Source organism: Heteronotia binoei, chromosome 6 (assembly GCF_032191835.1).
Source record: "Heteronotia binoei isolate CCM8104 ecotype False Entrance Well chromosome 6, APGP_CSIRO_Hbin_v1, whole genome shotgun sequence".
In the NCBI taxonomy this organism is placed as follows: domain Eukaryota; kingdom Metazoa; phylum Chordata; class Lepidosauria; order Squamata; family Gekkonidae; genus Heteronotia; species Heteronotia binoei.
In genome coordinates this window covers 138,571,020-138,590,592 of record NC_083228.1, presented here as the reverse complement: position 1 = coordinate 138,590,592, position 19,573 = coordinate 138,571,020, and the positions used below count along the sequence as shown (strand labels likewise).

At 49.9% G+C, this 19,573-nt stretch overlaps 1 protein-coding gene across 2 annotated transcripts in view; it reads right to left on the bottom strand.

The window, feature by feature from the left end:
• Window positions 1–19,573, bottom strand: part of LOC132574443 (cytochrome P450 2J4-like) — a 42,687-nt gene that overhangs the window by 13,257 nt on the left and 9,857 nt on the right. The window contains exons 2-6 of one of the 2 annotated variants that reach the window (XM_060242797.1): window positions 19,049–19,207; window positions 11,703–11,856; window positions 6,854–7,014; window positions 3,779–3,955; window positions 1,143–1,284 (exon numbers count right to left, since the gene is read on the bottom strand). In XM_060242797.1, coding sequence (XP_060098780.1) covers window positions 1,143–1,284; window positions 3,779–3,955; window positions 6,854–7,014; window positions 11,703–11,856; window positions 19,049–19,207 — 793 coding nt within the window. Of the gene's footprint in view, window positions 1–1,142; window positions 1,285–3,778; window positions 3,956–6,853; window positions 7,015–11,702; window positions 11,857–19,043; window positions 19,208–19,573 lie in introns of those variants that run through there. The other variant, XM_060242796.1, reaches the window with a different exon arrangement.

Sequence of the window (19,573 nt, the reverse complement as noted above, 5' to 3'; positions counted from 1 at the left end):
ACAAAATAGGCACCCTACAGCATGAGATAACACTTCCATGCGCCTCAACAAACTCTCTTATGAATATGGACAAGTTCAGATGTTTTACTTGCCAAAAAGCAGAGGATCATTATGGAAAAACCTCTGATCTCCGTAGTCTTGTACACAAGGCCTTCATCTAATTGGCCTGAGGGAAAGGTTAGTCAGACACTGGATGATGGGCGTGAGTGACACCCAGAGCTAGGTGGATAAAGCCCAGTAACTCAGGACAGAGCCTCCTTTTCCTTTGTAGAAAGACCGTTTCACAGGCAGGTTCAGTCCTTATCATGTCCAGATAAAAGGTCTCAGGTATCGGGAAAAACTGTTCTTCCCGAGACCCTCAAGTGGAAGTCCCCAACCTTTTTGAACCTGCAGTCGCCTTTGGAATTCCGACACAGTGTAGTGGATACAGCCACAAAATGGCTGCCACAAAATGGCTGCTGCAGGTGAGGAAGCCAGCCACACAATGGCTGTCACAAAATGGCTGCTGCAGGTGAGGAAGCCAGCCACACAATGGCTGTCACAAAATGGCTGCTGCAGGTGAGGAAGCCAGCCACACAATGGCTGTCACAAAATGGCTGCTGCAGGTGAGGAAGCCAGCCACACAATGGCTGCCACAAAATGGCTGCTGCAGGTGAGGAAGCCAGCCACACAATGGCTGTCACAAAATGGCTGCTGCAGGTGAGGAAGCCAGCCACAAAATGGCGTCCACAAAATGGCTGCTGCAGGTGAGGAAGCCAGCCACACAATGGCTGTCGCAAAATGGCTGCTGCAGGTGAGGAAGCCAACCACGCAATGGCTGACACAACTTACCTCCAGTCAGCTAGGAAAGGTCTTTGAGCTGTGGCGGAGCCTGCAGCTGAATCAACCTTTAAAAAGAAATCTGCACGGCCAATCAAATATCCAATCGGATGCTGGCTGGGCAAAAGCCTCACCTGGTCCCACCCACTTTCTCAAAGCACTTGGGAGGCACGTTAGAAGGCATCAGAAGGCTCCACGGCACGTATTGGCCACCACGTTGGTGACCCCTGCTCTGGAGAACTGAAGGTAGTCAGAATTGATGCTATTGACTAGTTGCTCCAAAATGGCGGGAGATTGTTGGGAGGCTCTCATTTTGCACTCACCTTGGACATCTGGATAAGCCACCATATAGAGCAATGCCCAGCTGAGGGTAGTACTGGATGTCTCCGTCCCGCCCAAGAACAGGTCAAAGATGCTCTGGATCATGTTATCTTCGTCATAGGCTGGTGTTGATTGGCCTTTGGTCTGTCAAAAAGGATATGAGAAAACAGAGTGTCACATTTAGGATCCTAGAGTTGGAAGAGATCTCCAGGGATCCCTGGTCCACACCCAGAAGATGGCAAAAAACAAAAAAAATGCTCCTTCAGGACCCCTGGCCAAAGTGGCCAGGAGAAAAATTGCTTTGTGACCGCAAAGTGGCAATCAGCATTTTCCTGGGCATGTAAGAAAGGGCCATGAGAACCTGGGCTTTTTTTGTAGCAGGGACTCCTTTGCAAATTAGGCCACGCACCCCTGATGTAGCCAGTTCTCCAAGAGCTTACGGTAGGCCCTGTACTGTACTTAGTACGGTAAGCTCTGTACGAAGAGCCCTGTAAGCTCCAGGAGGATTGGCTACATCAGGGGTGTGTGGCCTAATATGCAAAGGAGGTCCTGCTAGAATTCCTGACAGGGCTCTTCGTACAGGGCCTGCTGTAAGCTCCAGGAGGATTGGCTACATCAGGGGTGTGTTGCCTAATATGCAAAGGAGGTCCTGCTAGAATTCCTGACAGGGCTCTTCGTACAGGGCCTGCTGTAAGCTCCAGGAGGATTGGCTACATCCGGGGTGTGTGGCCTAATATGCAAAGGAGGTCCTGCTAGAATTCCTGACAGGGCTCTTCGTACAGGGGCTACTGAAAGCTCCAGGAGGATTGGCTACATCCGGGGTGTGTGGCCTAATATGCAAAGGAGGTCCTGCTAGAATTCCTGACAGGGCTCTTCGTACAGGGCCTACTGAAAGCTCCAGGAGGATTGGCTACATCAGGGGTGTGTGGCCTAATATGCAAAGGAGGTCCTGCTAGAATTCCTGACAGGGCTCTTCGTACAGGGCCTACTGAAAGCTCCAGGAGGATTGGCTACATCAGGGGTGTGTGGCCTAATATGCAAAGGAGGTCCTGCTAGAATTCCTGACAGGGCTCTTCGTACAGGGCCTGCTGTAAGCTCCAGGAGGATTGGCTACATCCGGGGTGTGTGGCCTAATATGCAAAGGAGGTCCTGCTAGAATTCCTGACAGGGCTCTTCGTACAGAGCCTGCTGTAAGCTCCAGGAGGATTGGCTACATCCGGGGTGTGTGGCCTAATATGCAAAGGAGGTCCTGCTAGAATTCCTGACAGGGCTCTTCGTACAGGGCCTGCTGTAAGCTCCAGGAGGATTGGCTACATCAGGGGTGTGTGGCCTAATATGCAAAGGAGGTCCTGCTAGAATTCCTGACAGGGCTCTTCTTACGGGGCCTGCTGTAAGCTCCAGCAGGATTGGCTACATCAGGAGTGTGCGGCCTAATATGCAAAGGAGGTCCTGCTAGAATTCCTGACAGGGCTCTTAGTGCAGGGCCTGCTGTAAGCTCCAGGAGGATTGGCTACATCAGGGGTGTGTGGCCTAATATGCAAAGGAGTTCCTGCTACAAAAAAAAACCTGATGAGAACTAAGCACTGATGCAACCCTTCCTGCCCTCCGTCTCATGATCTGTTTCGATCTCTTGCTATGGTGATAGATCAAGAAGGGTAGCCGTGTTAGTCCATCTGTAGCACCAGAAAAGACTAAGAATACACCAGATATCTGAAGAAGTAAGCGTGACTCATGAAAGTTCATACCCTACCAAAAATTTTGGGCTGTATCAACAGAAGTCTAGTGTCCAGACCACGTGATGTGATGGTATCGCTTTACTCTGCTCTGATAAGACCTCACCTGGAGTCTTGTGTTCAGTTTTGGGCACCACATTTTAAGAAAGATATAGACAAACTGGAACGGGTCCAGAGGAGGGTGACGAAGATGGTGAGGGGTCTGGAGACCAAGTCCTGTGAGGAAAGGTTGAAGGAGCTGGGAATGTTAAACCTGGAGAGGAGGCGGCTGAGAGGTGATAGGATCACCATCTTCAAGTCCTTGAAGGGCTGTCATATAGAGGAGGGTGTGGAATTGCTTTCTGTGGCCCCAGAAGGTAGGACCAGAACCTATGGGTTGAAATTAAATCAAAAGAGTTTCCGGCTCAACATTAGGAAGAACTTTGGACCAGGGGGGGGGGGAACCTCCCCCTGCGTCACTGGTGTGATGATGTCACCCGGAAGTGACATCATCAAAATGGCGGCACCCATGCTGGGCCGCTCTAGGTGTTTCCGGGAAAACTCTATGGTACAATAGAGTTTTAACCTCCCAAATGGCTAGAGTGGCCGGGGAAAACCATCGAGTTTTCCCGGAAACACCTAGAGCGGCCCCGCACAGCCCCCGCCATTTTGATGATGTCACTTCCGGATGATGTCATTTTGCTGCATGCACGCACATCGTGCATGCGAATATCCCCCACCAGGGGATGAAGTGGACTTGGAAAACCCTAGATTGGCTACATCAGGGGGTGTGGCCTAACATACAAAGGAGTCCCAGCTATAAAAAAAGCCCCGGGAGGGAGGAATTGACACCAAGGGGAAGTCGTCTGAGAGGGATCCAGCCATCTCCAAAAACAGTTTGGGGATCCAGCCCAGTCGCTGCTTACCTTCTCTATTTGAGTAAGGTAATAATCAATGAAGTCCCCTGGTTCGCTTGGAACACCCCTTTCCTGATGCTTGCGGATCTCGTTCCTTATGAAGGCACGTAGGATGTCGCAGTCAGAAAACACGCCCTTGTGCGGGCCTGGGAGGTGGTGCATGAGCCAGGGCAGGATATCGTAGAGCTAGAAAGGGGCAGACAAAACAGAAGCGCTGAGAAATGGCAGATGTTTGCAAGGTCCCGGGCGGCCTTTGGTGCTAAGGCCTATGCTGCATGGTCAAATCCAATTAGGGTTGCCAGGAAATACCTGGGGGTGGAGCCAGGAGACTTTGGGGGGTGGGACCAGGAGACTTTGGGGGGGTGGGGCCAAGAGCAAGGCTGTCACAAGCATCATTGAACTACCAAAGGACTTCTGGCCATCACATTTAAAAGGGACCGCACACCTTTTAAATGCCTTTAAATCAGGGGTGGCCAACGGTAGCTCTCCAGACGTTTTTTGACTACAACTCCCATCAGCCCCAGCCATCGGCCATGCTGGCTGGGGCTGATGGGAATTGTCAGCAAAAGACATCCGGAGAGCTACCGTTGGCCACCCCCTCTTTAAATGGAAACAAATGCCTTTCAAATGCCTTTAAATGGAGATGGAAACAATGACGGATTAATGAAGGATAGGGGCACCTTCTTTTGGCGCCCCCTGGTCCAGTCTTTTTGAAACTTGGAGGGTATCTTGGGGAGAGGCTATGTAGAAAATTTGGTGCCTCAACCTCAAAAAACAGCCCCCCACCCCAGCCCCAGATACCCGCAGATCAATTCTCCATTATACCCTATGAGAATCATTCTCCATTGGGAATAATGGAGCGCCCAACAGACATTTCCCCCGCCCCCCCCGCTTTTTGATGACCCTGAAGCAAGGGGAGGGACTCCAAACCGGGGGATCCCCTGCCCCCACCTGGAGATTGGCAACCCTAAATCCAACTTCTGAAAGTAAAAAAAAAAACCCCACTTTTGTCAATGGAATAAACCAGGCCAGTGTTTGTGCTTCGCTCTCACCTGGAATGCCCAGGTTAGCCTGATTTCGTCAGATATCAGGAAGCGAAGGAGGGCTAGACGTGGTTAGTGCTTGGATGGGAGACCACCAAGGAAACCCAGGGTTGCTACACTGAGGCAGGCAACGGCCAACCGCCTCTGAATGTCTCCTGCCTTGAAAACCCTACAGAGTCGCCATACGTCGGCTGCAACGTGATTGCGTTTTCCACCAAGAAGAAGAAGATGTTGGATGTTGGATTTATATCCCGCCCTCCACTCCGAATCTCAGAGTCCCAGAGCGGCTCACAATCTCCTTTGTCTTCCTCCCCCACAACAGACACACTGTGAGGGGGGGTGGGGCTGAAAGGACTCTCACAGCAGCTACCCCCTTTCAAGGACAATTCCTATTAGAGCTATGGCCGACCCACGGCCATTCCAGCAGGTGCAAGTGGGGGAGTGGGGAATCAAACCCGCTTCTCCCAGGTAAGAGCCCTCACACTTAACCACTCACCAAACTGGCTCTCAAAGCATTGCTAGCTCAGCAGCTGCCCTTTCAAGGACAACCTCTGCCAGAGCTATGGCTGACCCAAGGCCATCCCAGCAGCTGCAAGTGGAGGAGTGGGGAATCAAACCCGGTTCTCCCAGATAAGAGCCCGCACACTTAACCCCTACACCAAACTGGCTCTCCATTCATGTCCTGTGGCTCTCGCCAGCGCTGTTTCAAAGTTTAATTTGATTTTAATTGCAGGAAGAAACCTACTAGCCTGAATTCTACCTAAAAGCTAAAATAGCTAAACTGAAGCTGCCATACTTGGGTCACATGGGAGAAGTCGAGAGTCACTAGGAAAGCCTATCATGCCAGTCAAAGTTGAAGACAGCAGAAAAAGAGGCAGACCCAATCAGACAGGGGCCAAACTGCGGCTCGGGTTCCACGCGTGGCTCTTTTAGCCATATTGTGTGGCTCTCCAAGCTCCCACCGCCCTGTCAGCCAGCTCGGAGAAGGCATTTCTCTCTTTAAATCACTTCTTCAAACCAAGCCGGCTGACGGCTTGGAGAATGCATTTAAAGTTTCTTTCTGTCCACCTCTCCCACCCCCACCCCCCTTCTATTTGCCTTCCTGTCTCGCAGCTTTCAAGCATCTGACGTTTATGTCTTGCGGCTCAGACATCTGACTTTTATTCTATGTGGCTCCTATGTGAAGCACGTTTGGCCACCCCTGCAATAGGAGATGGATTGTCTCCATGCAGGAAGTCACGGCCCTCAGCTCGCAAGACCTGAGAACGGCAGCTAACAATAGGACATTCATAGGGTCAGCATACATCAGAAGTGATTTGACAGCACATAACACACACGTAGGGTTGCCAAGTCCCCTGCAGCCTCCAGGGGGGGGGGACTTTTTTCATGTGTGCAACGGTGGCTCAGTGGTAGAGCATCTGCTTGGTAAACAGAAGGTCCCAGGTTCAATCCCTGGCATCTCCAAAAAAGGGTCCAGGCAATTAGGCATGAAAAACCTCAGCTTGAGACCCTGGAGAGCTGCTGCCAGTCTGAGTAGACAATACTGACTTTGATGGACCTTTGAGGGTCTGATTCAGTAGAAGGCAGCTTCATAGGTTCATATGGATTTAGCAGAGGGACGGTGGCTCAGTGGTAGAACATCTGCTTGGGAAGCAGAAGGTCCTAGGTTCAATCCCCGGCATCTCCAAAAAAGGGTCCAGGCAATTAGGTGTGAAAAACCTCAGCTTGAGACCCTGGAGAGCCGCTGCCAGTCTGTGTAGACAATACTGACTTTGATGGACCAAGGGTCTGACTCAGTATAAGGCAGCTTCAAATGTCCATATGTCCATGTGCGGCGTGATGACATCATCCGGCAGCGTCGCCATTGCACCACCCACTCTAGGCATTTCCCGGAAAGCTCTACGGTTTTCCCGGATGCTCTAGCAATTTGGGAGGTAAAAACTCCATAGTAACTCTTGCACCATAGAGTTTCCCCTCCCGAATTGCTAGAGCGTTCGGGAAAACCATAGAGACGGGGCCAAAAAAAAATGAGCTTGCTCACGTATTGCCAGAAAGTGCCTCCAAATCTGAACATGTGCTCGACAGTCTCCAGCAGGTCATGAAACTCTTTGTTGTCGTCGGAGAAACGGTGGCCAAAGACAACGGCACAGATCACGTTGGAAACGGCAAGCGTGAGGAAGGAAGACGGATTCATGGGCTTTCCTGAAATGGGAGGAAATTGCGTAGATTGTTAGCCCATCTCGAAGACCTGACATGGTGGTCAAGAGGGTGAGGTGTAGTCCAAGAGGTTTCTGGTGCAAGTCTCGTGGGAGTTACTCAGACGTTGAGTTGAACAATTAAAACATGCTGCGTATATTGATTGCACTCTATAACAAATAAAAACATTTTTAAAAAATACTTTAAAATAAAAGACAACTGTGGAATAGTACTATCAATATGCCAAAACTTCCCTACAGACCAAAAGGATTGTATGCGTAAAGCCAACAAGCCAAATGCGTTACGGCTTAATATGTCTTCTTCAGTCATTGTCAAAGGACCTCGACACCCAGGGAAAGGAAAGGAGAGGCAAGGCCCCCTGTGCAAGCACCAGTCGTTTCTGACTCTGGGGTAACGTTGCTTTCGCAATGTTTTCATTTTTATTTATTTATTTATTTATTTATTTATTTGGGATTTATATCCCGCCCTTCCCACGAATGGCTCAGGGCGGCTTCCAACAATTAATCAAACTTAAAAGTAAACAATTTCAAATATAAAACAGTTAAATAATTTAAGCGGTTAAAACATTAAAACAGAGTAATTCAGTTTCCTATGAACAGATGGCTTGCCAGTTTCCTCAAGTTGTTATCCTAGCTAAATGTAGGCTAGGTATAGGCTAGCCGGAAGAGGGTCGTCTTACAGGCCCTGCGGAACTGCGCTAAGTCCCGCAGGGCCCTCACCTCTTCCGGCAGCTGATTCCACCATACGGGGGCCATAACGGAGAAAGCCCTTTCCCTGGTGGCTTTCAGACGGGCTTCTTTTGGCCCGGGGATAGTGAGGAGATTTTGTGTTCCTGACCTCAGTGCTCTCTGGGGAACATGTGGGGAGAGACGGTCCTTCAGGTAGGCAGGTCCCAGGCCATATAGGGCTTTAAAGGTAATAACCAGCACCTTGTACCGGACTCGGTATATCACTGGAAGCCAGTGCAGAGTCCGGAGACCCGGCTGGATGTGTTCCCACTTTGGGAGACCCAATAACAGCCGGGCCGCGGCATTCTGCACCAGCTGCAGTTTCCGGGTCCGAGACAAGGGCAGCCCCATGTAGAGGGCGTTGCAGTAGTCCAACTTTGAGGTGACCGTAGCATGGATCACTGTTGCTAGGTCGTCGCGCTCCAGAAAGGGGGCCAGCTGCCTTGCCCGTCTAAGATGAAAAAATGCGGACTTGGCAGCGGCTGCTATCTGAGCCTCCATCTTTAAAGAAGGCTCCAATAGCACCCCCAAGCTCCTGACCCTGTCCGCCGCCATAAGCAGCGCACCATCAAAAGCCGGCAGGGGGATCCCCCTCCCCGGGCCGCGGCGGCCCAAGCAAAGGACCTCTGTCTTCGTAGGATTTAACTTCAGCCCACTCAGTCTGAGCCACTCAGCCACGGCCCGTAGTGCCTGGTCAAGGTTTTCCGGGGCGCAGACAGGCTGGCCATCCATCAGCAGATAGAGCTGGGTGTCATCAGCATACTGGTGACACCCCAACCCATACCTTCGGGCAATCTGGGCAAGAGGCCGCATGTAGATGTTAAATAACATCGGGGAGAGAACCGCCCCTTGGGGCACACCACAATCAAGTGAGCGCCTCCGAGACAGCTCCCCCCCAATTGCGACCCTTTGTCCTCGACCTTCCAGGAAAGAGGAAAGCCACTGTAAGGCCAACCCCTGAATCCCTGCGTCGGCGAGGCGGCACGTCAGTAGCCGATGGTCGACCGTGTCGAACGCCGCCGACAGGTCTAACAACATCAGCACCGCCGAGCCACCCCGATCCAGATGCCGTTGAAGGTCATCCACTAAGGCAACCAACACTGTCTCCGTCCCGTGTCCCGGGCGAAAGCCGGACTGAAATGGGTCGAGGACAGAAGTGTCATCCAGGAAGGTCTGTAACTGCTTCGCCACTGCCCTCTCAATAAGTTTACCCAGAAAGGGCAAATTTGAAACCGGCCGATAGTGTGTCAATTGGGCCGGATCTAGAGATGGCTTTTTTAAGAGGGGTCGGACCACAGCCTCTTTAAGTGGCGTTGGAAAGTGCCCTTCCGTTAGGGATCTATTTATGATATCCCGCACGGGATATCTAAGGTCCCCCTTGCAAGATTTAATAAGCCAGGAAGGGCATGGGTCTTCATGGCAGACTTTTTACGGGGTGGTTTGCCATTGCCTTCCCCAGTCTTTTACACTTTCCCACCAGCAAGCTGGGGACTCAGATATTGGATTTATATCTCGCCCTCCACTCCGAAGAGTCTCAGAGGGGCTCACAGTCTCCTTTCCTTTCCTCCCCCACAACAGACACCCTGTGAGGTAGATGAAGATATTGGATTTATATCCCACCCTCCACTCCGAAGAGTCTCAGAGCGGCTCACAATCTCCTTTACCTCCCTCCCCCACAACAGACACCCTGTGAGGTAGATGAAGATATTGGATTTATATCCCGCCTTCCACTCCGAAGAGTCTCAGAGCGGCTCACAACCTCCTTTCCTTTCCTCCCCCACAACAAACACCCTGTGAGGTAGATGAAGATATTGGATTTATATCCCGCCCTCCACTCCGAAGAGTCTCAGAGCGGCTCACAATCTCCTTTCCCTTCCTCCCCCACAACAGACACCCTGTGAGGTGGGTGGGGCTGGAGAGGGCTCTCACAGCAGCTGCCCTTTCAAGGACCACCTCTGCCAGAGCTATGGCTGACCCAAGGCTATGCCAGCAGGTGCAAGTGGAGGAGTGGGGAATCAAACCCGGTTCTCCCAGATAACAGTCCACACACTTCACCACTACACCATACCGACTTTCAGTAAAGAATATATTGGATTTATATCTTGCTCCTACTCTGAATCTCAGAGTGGCTCACAATCTCCTTCATCTCCTTCCCCCACAACAGACACCCTATGAGGTGGGTGGGGCTGAGAGGGCTCGCACAGCAGCTACCCTTTCAAGGACAGCCTCTGCCAGATCTCTGGCTGACCCAAGGGCATTGCAGCAGGTGCAAGTGGAGGAGTGGGGGAATCAAACTCGGTTCTCCCAGATAAGATTCCGTGCACTTAACCACTACACCAAACTGGCTCTCCAAGTACATGTCGCTACTCATTTGACCGACCTCGGAAGGATGGAAGGCTGAATCAACCTGGAGCCGGCTTCCTGAAAACCCAGCTTCCACCGGGGATCGAACTCGGGTCGCGAGCAGAGCTTAGGACTGCAGTACTGCAGCTTTAACACTCTGCGCCGCGGGGCTCTTTACCCAGGAATAAGATCTGCACAAATGCTGCAATCGCGAAATTTCGATCTAGGGAATGATGGTTGCCAATATAGATGCCATCAATTCCACCTGATACCCATAACCTGATAAACATCAACAAAAGACCTGCAGGATTTCACTCGTCACAGAAGATGGCTAATAAAATACAAAACGGCTTTGGCAGTTGTGCGGACCTGTTATATCGATGGGGCGAAGTACCGAGACCTGAATTCAATCATGGGGCAGCCTACCAAACTATTTTCCATTTGTTATAGGAATGTGAGTGCCGTGCTTTCCGGGGAGTTGTGACGGAGCTTTTTGAACTCTCCTCAGCTGAGATTGGGTAGATTGAAAATTTAGATATTAGTATTTAGGAGGATTTCCTAATAGGTTTGCATACCCATTGTCAGGCCAGCAGGAACTCATTTGCATATTAGGCCACACACCCCTGATGTCACCATGGTGTCATGCAGGGCTTTTGTGGGGGAAAGGTCCAACGGGAACTCATTTGCCTATTAGGCCACACCCCCTGGTGTCGCCATTGTGTTGCGCGGGGCTTTTTTGTAGAAAAAGTCTAGCGGGGACTCATTTGTGTATTAGGCCACACCCCCTGATGCCAAGCTAGCCAGAACTGTGTTCCTGTTCAAAAAAGCATTTTATATTATTCAGTGCTTCCTGTGTGTAACTCAGCCCGACAATAAATAATAAATCACCATGATTTCATGGTCATGCTGCCCTTTTGACGGTGAATTCTTTCACAGAGTAATGCAATAATAAGGACAACAGAAGGAAACTAGACAATGAGCAAGAACATGATAACATAAGGCAAACCATGTTGGATCAGGCCAGTGGCCCATCCAGTCCGGCACTCTGTGTCACACAGTGGCCAAAAAAACCAGGTGCCATCAGGAGGTCCATCAGTGGGGCCAGGACACTAGAAGCCCTCCCAGTGTTGCCCCCCCACCAAACACCAAGAATACAGAGCATCACTTGCCCCAGAAAGAGAGTTCCATCTATGCCCTGTGGCTAATAGCCACTGATGGACCTCTGCTCCAGATGTTTATCCAATCCCCTCTTGAAGCTGGCTATGCTTATAAGAGAAGCCATGTTGGATCAGGCCAATGGTCCGTCCAGTCCAACACTCTGTGTCACACAGTGGCCAAAAAACTCAGGGGCCATCAGGAGGTCCATTAGTGGGGCCAGGAGACTAGAAGCCCTCCCACTGTTGCCCCCCCCCCAAGCACCAAGAATACAGAGCACCACTTGCCCCAGACAGAGAGTTCCAACAATACGCTGCGGCTAATAGCGAATGATGGACCTCTGCTCCAGATGTTTATCCAGTCCCTTCTTGAAGCTGCCACTGCTTGCAGCCGCCGCCTCCTGAGGCAGTGAATTCCACGTGTTACGTTTCCCCAAATTTGCCATACCTTTCATGTTCATAAAGGATTCCACTAGGTGGCAGGCTTCCTCTTGAATCTGGAATTCCATGGTTCTCCTCCCGAGGCCCAAGGACTTTAGGATCATTATGGAAAAGCGTCTCTGAGTCTTCCACGTTTCTCCGGTTGCCAGCATAATACCTACAGCCATTTCAAAACCAGGAGCAAACGACTGTGGATATTTATTATTTACAGGGGTAGGGGGGTGGAAATAATACATCTGTATCGCAAAATCCAATTTTCCAGCAGATAAGAATATAACAACGGCTGCAAGAGCACAAACTGCAATATATGAACATATGAAGCTGCCTTATACTGAATCAGACCCTTGGTCCATCAAAGTCAGTATTGTCTTCTCAGACTGGCAGCGGCTCTCCAGGGTGTCAAGCTGAGGTTTTCCACACCTATTTGCCTGGACCCTTTTTTGGAGATGCCAGGGATTGAACCTGGGACCTTCTGCTTCCCAAGCAGATGCTCTACCACTGAGCCACCATCCCTCCCCAATAAGGTAGCAGGTGAACATATGAACATATGAAGCTGCCTTATACTGAATCAGACCCTTGGTCCATCAAAGTCAGTATTGTCTTCTCAGACTGGCAGCGGCTCTCCAGGATCTCAAGCTGAGGTTTTCCACACCTATTTGCCTGGACCCTTTTTTGGAGATGCCAGGGATTGAACTTGGGACCTTCTGCTTCCCAAGCAGATGCTCTACCACTGAGCCACCATCCCTCCCCAATAAGGTAGCAGGTGAACATATGAACATATGAAGCTGCCTTATACTGAATCAGACCCTCGGTCCATCAAAGTCAGTATTGTCTACTCAGACTGGCAGCGGCTCTCAGGCTGAGGTCTTTCCCATCACCTCCTGCCTGGTCCTTTTAGCTGGAGATGCCGGGGATTGAACCTGGGACCTTCTGCGTGCCAAGCAGACGCTCTACCACTGAGCTACAGCCCCACTTCATGGCTCCCCAGGGTCTCAGGCTGAGGTCTTTCCCATCACCTCCTGCCTGGTAATTTAGCTGGAGATGCCGGGGATTGAACCTGGGACCTTCTGCGTGCCAAGCAGATGCTCTACCACTGAGCTACAGCCCCACTTCATGGCTCCCCAGGGTCTCAGGCTGAGGTCTTTCCCATCACCTCCTGCCTGGTCCTTTTAGCTGGAGATGCCGGGGATTGAACCTGGGACCTTCTGCGTGCCAAGCAGATGCTCTACCACTGAGCTACAGCCCCACTTCATGGCTCCCCAGGGTCTCAGGCTGAGGTCTTTCCCATCACCTCCTGCCTGGTAATTTAGCTGGAGATGCCAGGATTGAACCTGGGACCTTCTGCTTCCCAAGCAGATGCTCTACCACTGAGCCACCGTCCCTCCCCAAATGAAACAAAGTCTGAATCCAGCGGCACCTTGAAGACCCACAAAGTTTAATTCTCTGATATAGTGATTTCCGTTTCTTCCTATGCACTTAGTCAATATTTGGAGATGGATGGGTTTAGGGTGTATTTTTTCCTGCTCCTATCCCACATAGTGGAAGAGCGGGTTTTGCAAGGTGAAGTCAGCACATAGCATTATCATTTCGTACGACGACGACAACGCTGCGTTTTGCAACTTCACCAAGCGTGAAAAGCAGGTTTTCGGGGGTATGTGTTAGTGCGCACCGAAATTGCAAAACACCTCCGTTGCCCTTTGCAGACACAACGGTGTCGATGTGCACTGAGAGCATCAGATATTAGGAAAATAAAAAAGGCTGATATGTGAGAGAGTAAAAGGTAAAGGTAGTCCCCTGGGCAAACACCGGCTGTTTCCAACTCTGGGGTGACGTTGCATCGTGATGTGATTTTTGTTTTGTTTTTTAAGTTTCAAACGATTGTATTAAGATATTTCAGATAATTACATATATGAGAATAAAACGACTGAGTGATTTAGAAGAAGAATTATAAAATGCAATTAATATGACAAATAGCATAGCAACGTGAGTCTAGTTTGGTGTAGTGGTGAAGTGCGTGGACTGTTATCTGGGAGAACTGGGTTTGATTCGAAGAGTCTCAGAGTCTCAGAGCGGCTCACAATCACCTTTACCTCCCCCCCCAACAGACACCCTGTGAGGTAGATGAAGATACTGGATTTATATCTCCTTTACCTTCCCCCCCCCCAACAGACACCCTGTGAGGTAGATGAAGATATTGGATTTATATCCCACCCTCCACTCCGAAGAGTCTCAGAGTGGCTCACAATCTCCTTTACCTTCCCCCTCCCCACAACAGACACCCTGTGAGGTAGATGAAGATGTTGGATTTATATTCTGTCCTCCACTCAAGAGTCTCAGAACGGCTCACAATCTCCTTTACCTTCCCCCTCCCCACAACAGACACCCTGTGAGGTAGAGGAAGATATTGGATTTATATCCCGCCCTCCACTCCGAAGAGTCTCAGAGCGGCTCACAATCTCCTTTACCTTCCCCCCCCCCCCAGACACCCTGTGATGTAGATGAAGATATTGGATTTATATCTCGCCCTCCACTCTGAAGAGTCTCAGAGCAGCTCACAATCTCCTTTACCTTCCCCCCTCAACAGACACCCTGTGAGGTAGATGAAGATATTGGATTTATATCCCGCCCTGTAAAACGAATCAGAGGCTCAGAGCGGCTTACAATCTCCTATATCTTCTCCCCCCACAACAGACATCCTGTGAGGTAGGTGGGACTGGAGAGGGCTCTCACAGCAGCTGCCCTTTCAAGGACAACCTCTGCCAGAGCTATGGCTAACCCAAGGCCATGCTAGCAGGTGCAAGTGGAGGAGTGGGGAATCAAACCCGGTTCTTCCAGATAAGAGTCCGCACACTTAACCACTACACCAAACTGGCTCTCAGTTTGGCAGGGCTGGCCAAACTTGGCCAACGTAAGAGCCACATGGAATAAATACCAGATGTTTGGGACCCTCAGGACATGAACATCAGATGTTTGAGAGCAGGAAGGAAGGCAAATAGATGGGGAAGGGGAGGGAGTGGAAAGAAAGCAACTTTCACTTTTAAATGCATTCCCCAAGCTGCTGGCTGGCTTGGCAAAGTGATTGAAAGAGAGAAATGCTTTTTCCAAGATGGCCAACGGGGCATCAGGGGCTTCGAGAGCCACACAATATGTGTGAAAGAGCCACATGTGGCTACCAAGCCACAATTTGGCCACCCCTGCGCAAGGGTTGTGCGTGGAGTGTTAGCATAAGGCAGCTTCGCCTGAGCACCTTTGTTTTTACAAACCCAAATACCAGTTTTGTTCTGAGAAGCATTTGCAGACGATTTGAAAGAGGTCCATGCAGGACAGTGATCAGGCTGCGATGTTATGGCCGTTTTGTAGTTATGTGAGTGTTTCAGCAGATTGTCGTTTGGTGTTTTAGTGGTCATTTTAATTTGGTGGCCAAATGTGCCATGAAGTCACAGCTGGCTTATGCTGAACCTCCCCCCCCCCCCGAGCTTTTTTTGTAGCAGAATCTCCTTTGCATATTAGGCCACATACTCTCTGATGTAGCCAATCCTCCTGGAGAACATAAGAGAAGCCGTGCTGGATCAGACCAGTGGCCCATCCAATCCAACACTCTGAGTCACAGAAGAACATAAGAGAAGCCATGTTGGATCAGGCCAGTGGCCCATCCAGTCCAACACTCTGAGTCACAGAAGAACATAAGAGAAGTCATGTTGGATCAGGCCAATGGCCCCTCCAGTCCAACACTCTGTGTCACATAAGAACATAAGAGAAGCCTTGTTGGATCAGGCCAGTGGCCCATCCAGTCCAACACTCTGTGTCACATAAGAACATAAGAGAAGCCATGTTGGATCAGGCCAGTGGCCCATCCAGTCCAACACTCTGGGTGCTGCCAGACGTACCATTAGTGGCGACACAGCTCCGTCTCACTGACGGATTAAATGTGTTCGTTCAGACATCCACATCTGGCAATCGAGTGTCATCCAGGGTCATCTCGGCTTGCTACGCCTCAATGGCGCATTAATTTGACAGCACAGAAAGTCCGGTCCTTTTTCAAAAAAGCTGCACAAGATCGGCTTTTTCATGTTTGGACTGCCTCTCACCTTTAAAAAAAAAAAAAAAGCCCCAGCAGACATGCGCATTGCCAGATCATCCGGGAATCTGAGGTGACACTTCTGCTTCTCCAATCAACACAGGATCGGGGGCGGGGGGGAACGTTATCCCACTATTTAGAACAGGAAAAAAATCTCTTTTTTTCCAATGTGGAGGATTTCTGGAAACTTCCCCCCCCCTCTGAAATAACGTTTGATTTCCCACCTCCAAACAGTTGGGCGCATGTTCAATGGACCCCCCCCCCTCCCAGAAATCACCACCTGATCACGCATGCTCCAAGAAAAGAGCATGATAGTATTGGATGTCTGAACGCTCAACAACAGAATTAGTTGCATTCTTGGATGCTCGTCTGAATGGCCCTGAATCGAATCAATATTCAGCTGTTCAAATTTGAGCTCTACACACATGCATTTAATATGATGTGTGACCGCACCCTCTGTGTCACATAAGAGAAGCCATGTTGGATCAGGCCAATGGCCCATCCAGTCCAACACTCCGTGTAACATAAGAACATAAGAGAAGCCATGCTGGATCAGGCCAATGGCCCATCCAGTCCAACACTCTGTGTCACATAAGAACATAAGAGAAGCCATGCTGGATCAGGCCAATGGCCCATCCAGTCCAACACTCCGTGTCACATAAGAACATAAGAGAAGCCATGCTGGATCAGGCCAATGGCCCATCCAGTCCAACACTCCGTGTCACATAAGAACATAAGAGAAGCCATGCTGGATCAGGCCAATGGCCCAGCCAGTCCAACACTCCGTGTCACATAACAACATAAGAGAAGCCATGCTGGATCAGGCCAATGGCCCATCCAGTCCAACACTCCGTGTCACATAAGAACATAAGAGAAGCCATGCTGGATCAGGCCAATGGCCCCTCCAGTCCAACACTCCGTGTCACATAAGAACATAAGAGAAGCCATGTTGGATCAGGCCAATGGCCCATCCAGTCCAACACTCCGTGTCACATAAGAACATAAGAGAAGCCATGCTGGATCAGGCCAATGGCCCATCCAGTCCAACACTCCGTGTCACATAAGAACATAAGAGAAGCCATGCTGGATCAGGCCAATGGCCCCTCCAGTCCAACACTCCGTGTCACATAAGAACATAAGAGAAGCCATGTTGGATCAGGCCAATGGCCCATCCAGTCCAACACTCTGTGTCACATAAGAACATAAGAGAAGCCATGCTGGATCAGGCCAATGGCCCATCCTGTCCAACACTCTGTGTCACATAAGAACATAAGAGAAGCCATGTTGGATCAGGCCAGTGGCCCATCCAGTCCTACACTCTGTGTCACATAAGAACATAAGAGAAGCCATGTTGGATCAGGCCAATGGCTCATCCAGTCCAATGCTCTGTATCACACAGTGGCCAAAATATATATCTATCTATACACACACAGACACACACTGTGGCTTATAGCCACTGATAGACCTAATCACTGATGGATCCTCTACGAAGAGCCCTGTAAGCTCTTGGAGGATTGGCTACACCCAGGGTGTGTGGCCTAATATGCAAAGGAGTTCCTGCAACCAAAAAAGCCCTGGTGACCCTATAGAGTTTTCAAGGCAAGTGATGAACAGAGGGGATTTGCTGTTGCCTGCCTCTGCACAGAGATAAGCAAAAAAGGAGAGGGGGTTCGGCCAGAAATAATGACAAAAACAGGAAGACACAAGAGAAGCCACAACCACTCACAAACAGCCTACAACCACTCCTTGCCACACACTCTTATTTAAAGTTTTCTTACTTAGGGTTTCTTATGCATATGAACAACCCTGTCATACAGTTGAAATTAGACAATCCTCCACAGTGACAAGGTCCCAGTGTTCCGATGGTCCATTTCAGCACAGTCCAGGTGGGTGCATCCATCCAGAGCAGGGGTGGCCAAACTTGCTTAACGTAAGAGCCATACAGAATAAGCATCAGATGTTTGAAAGTCACATTACGTGAATGTCAGATGTTTGAGAGCCGCACGACAGGAAGGAAGGAGAAGAAGAAGGAGGAGGTGGAGGTGGAGAAGGAGAAGAAGAAGACAAGGACAACCCAGTGGTCTGATGGCTGGATGAGAAGAGTATACGTTCTAAATAAAACTGACGTTCTAAATAAAACTTAAGTTGGTCTTAAAGGTACAACTTGACTCCTATTTTATTCATTTAAGTGGATGCTGAACCAGATCCCTTTGAAAATTAATGGCCGCAGCAAGCCTTTTTTTTTTCCTTCTCAAAACGACCACACTCTTAAAGATTTGGTCAAATAGGTGTGTATTGACAAGTGTTCCCCACCTAGGCGTAGGGCTGCCAATCCCCAGTTGCGGGGAGGGGATCCCTCAGTTTGGAGGCCCTCCCCCTGCTTCAGGGTCATCAGAAGGCAGTGGGAGGAAGGGAAATGTCTGTTGGACACTCCATTATTCCCTATGGAGATCGATTCCCTTAGGGTATAATGGCGAATTGATCTGTGGGTATCTGGAGCTCTGGAGGGGCCGGTTTTTGAGGTAGAGGCACCAAATCTTCAGCACAGCATCCGGGGCCTCTTCAAAACACCATCCAAGTTTCAAAAACGTTGGACCAATTCTATGAGCACATGAGATGTATATTATTTGCAGATCTGAAAGTGACGATTCTAAAGGTGAATTTCAAAAACAGGACACAGCAAGAGACATCTGCGATACCACTATAACCACTGGCCAACTCCCACCTTTTCCTGGGTTTGGCCCAGTCCATGGGCATTGTTTGCGGGGGGGGGGGTGCGCCCTAAATTTATGGAGAGGGAGCTTCTCCATAAATTCATAGGTAGTGATAATCCCTGCCCCCACACCTCCCTGTGATGTCACTGGCTCCTCCCTATGATGTCACTGGATCAAATGCCTCTGGTTGGGCCCCAGCACACACACACACACCCCGGGAAATTAAAAAGTCTATGCCCCGACCCCCAGCAGCCCTCATTAACCCCTGGAGAAGCCCACGCCACCCTTTCTCCGCTTCTTCTAACTCAGCTTAGAGGAAACGCTGCTCTTTGCAATATTCCTTGCACTCCAGCAACATATATAAAGAGCATATTATTGGACAGAAATACTTGATAAACTCCAAAAACCCCACCTCCCCCAATTCACAGGTTTATACAGCGTTCACCCCTTCGGAGTTTACCAGTGGGTAGAACAAATGATAAATAGCCGTGTTTTATAATAACTGTTAGAAATGCAGTCTAAATTAGCTATAGAGTTGGTATCAGGATAGTCTTACCCCTTTTTTTTCCCCATATTTCGAAAGAAAGGGGTTATTGGCCGGGCAGCAAAATCTTCAGGGTGGGTAGCGAGACCGTCCTTCACTCCTTGGTATCCATTCAGTACAATCAAAGGGAATGGACCAAGCCACAAAGTATAGATATCCCCAAAGGTTTTTGCTTCCTGTAGGAAAAATGCAAGGAGGAACATAGCAGTTAGCGCCAACCCGTTGGTTTACCAGACCCCTCTGTGGAGGCAGGGTTTCCCTGCCGCTAGGTCTTGCCCTCCAACAGGTGATCAGCTAGCCAGCAGGGGGACTTACGGGAAGAAACAAGAAGGCCTAGTTCACATTGCTGGTATTTCACAGGAAATGATGTCATCATGCCAGCAACTTCCAGGTGACACTCTAGTATTTGGACGAAAACTCGATGGTGGAAGCTGGCTTTATCACAGAAGTTTTTTTACTTAAATACCAGAGAGTCACTCAAAAGTCACATGCACGGTGACATCATTTCCTGCATGATGCCAGCGATGTGGCCTGGGCTTTTT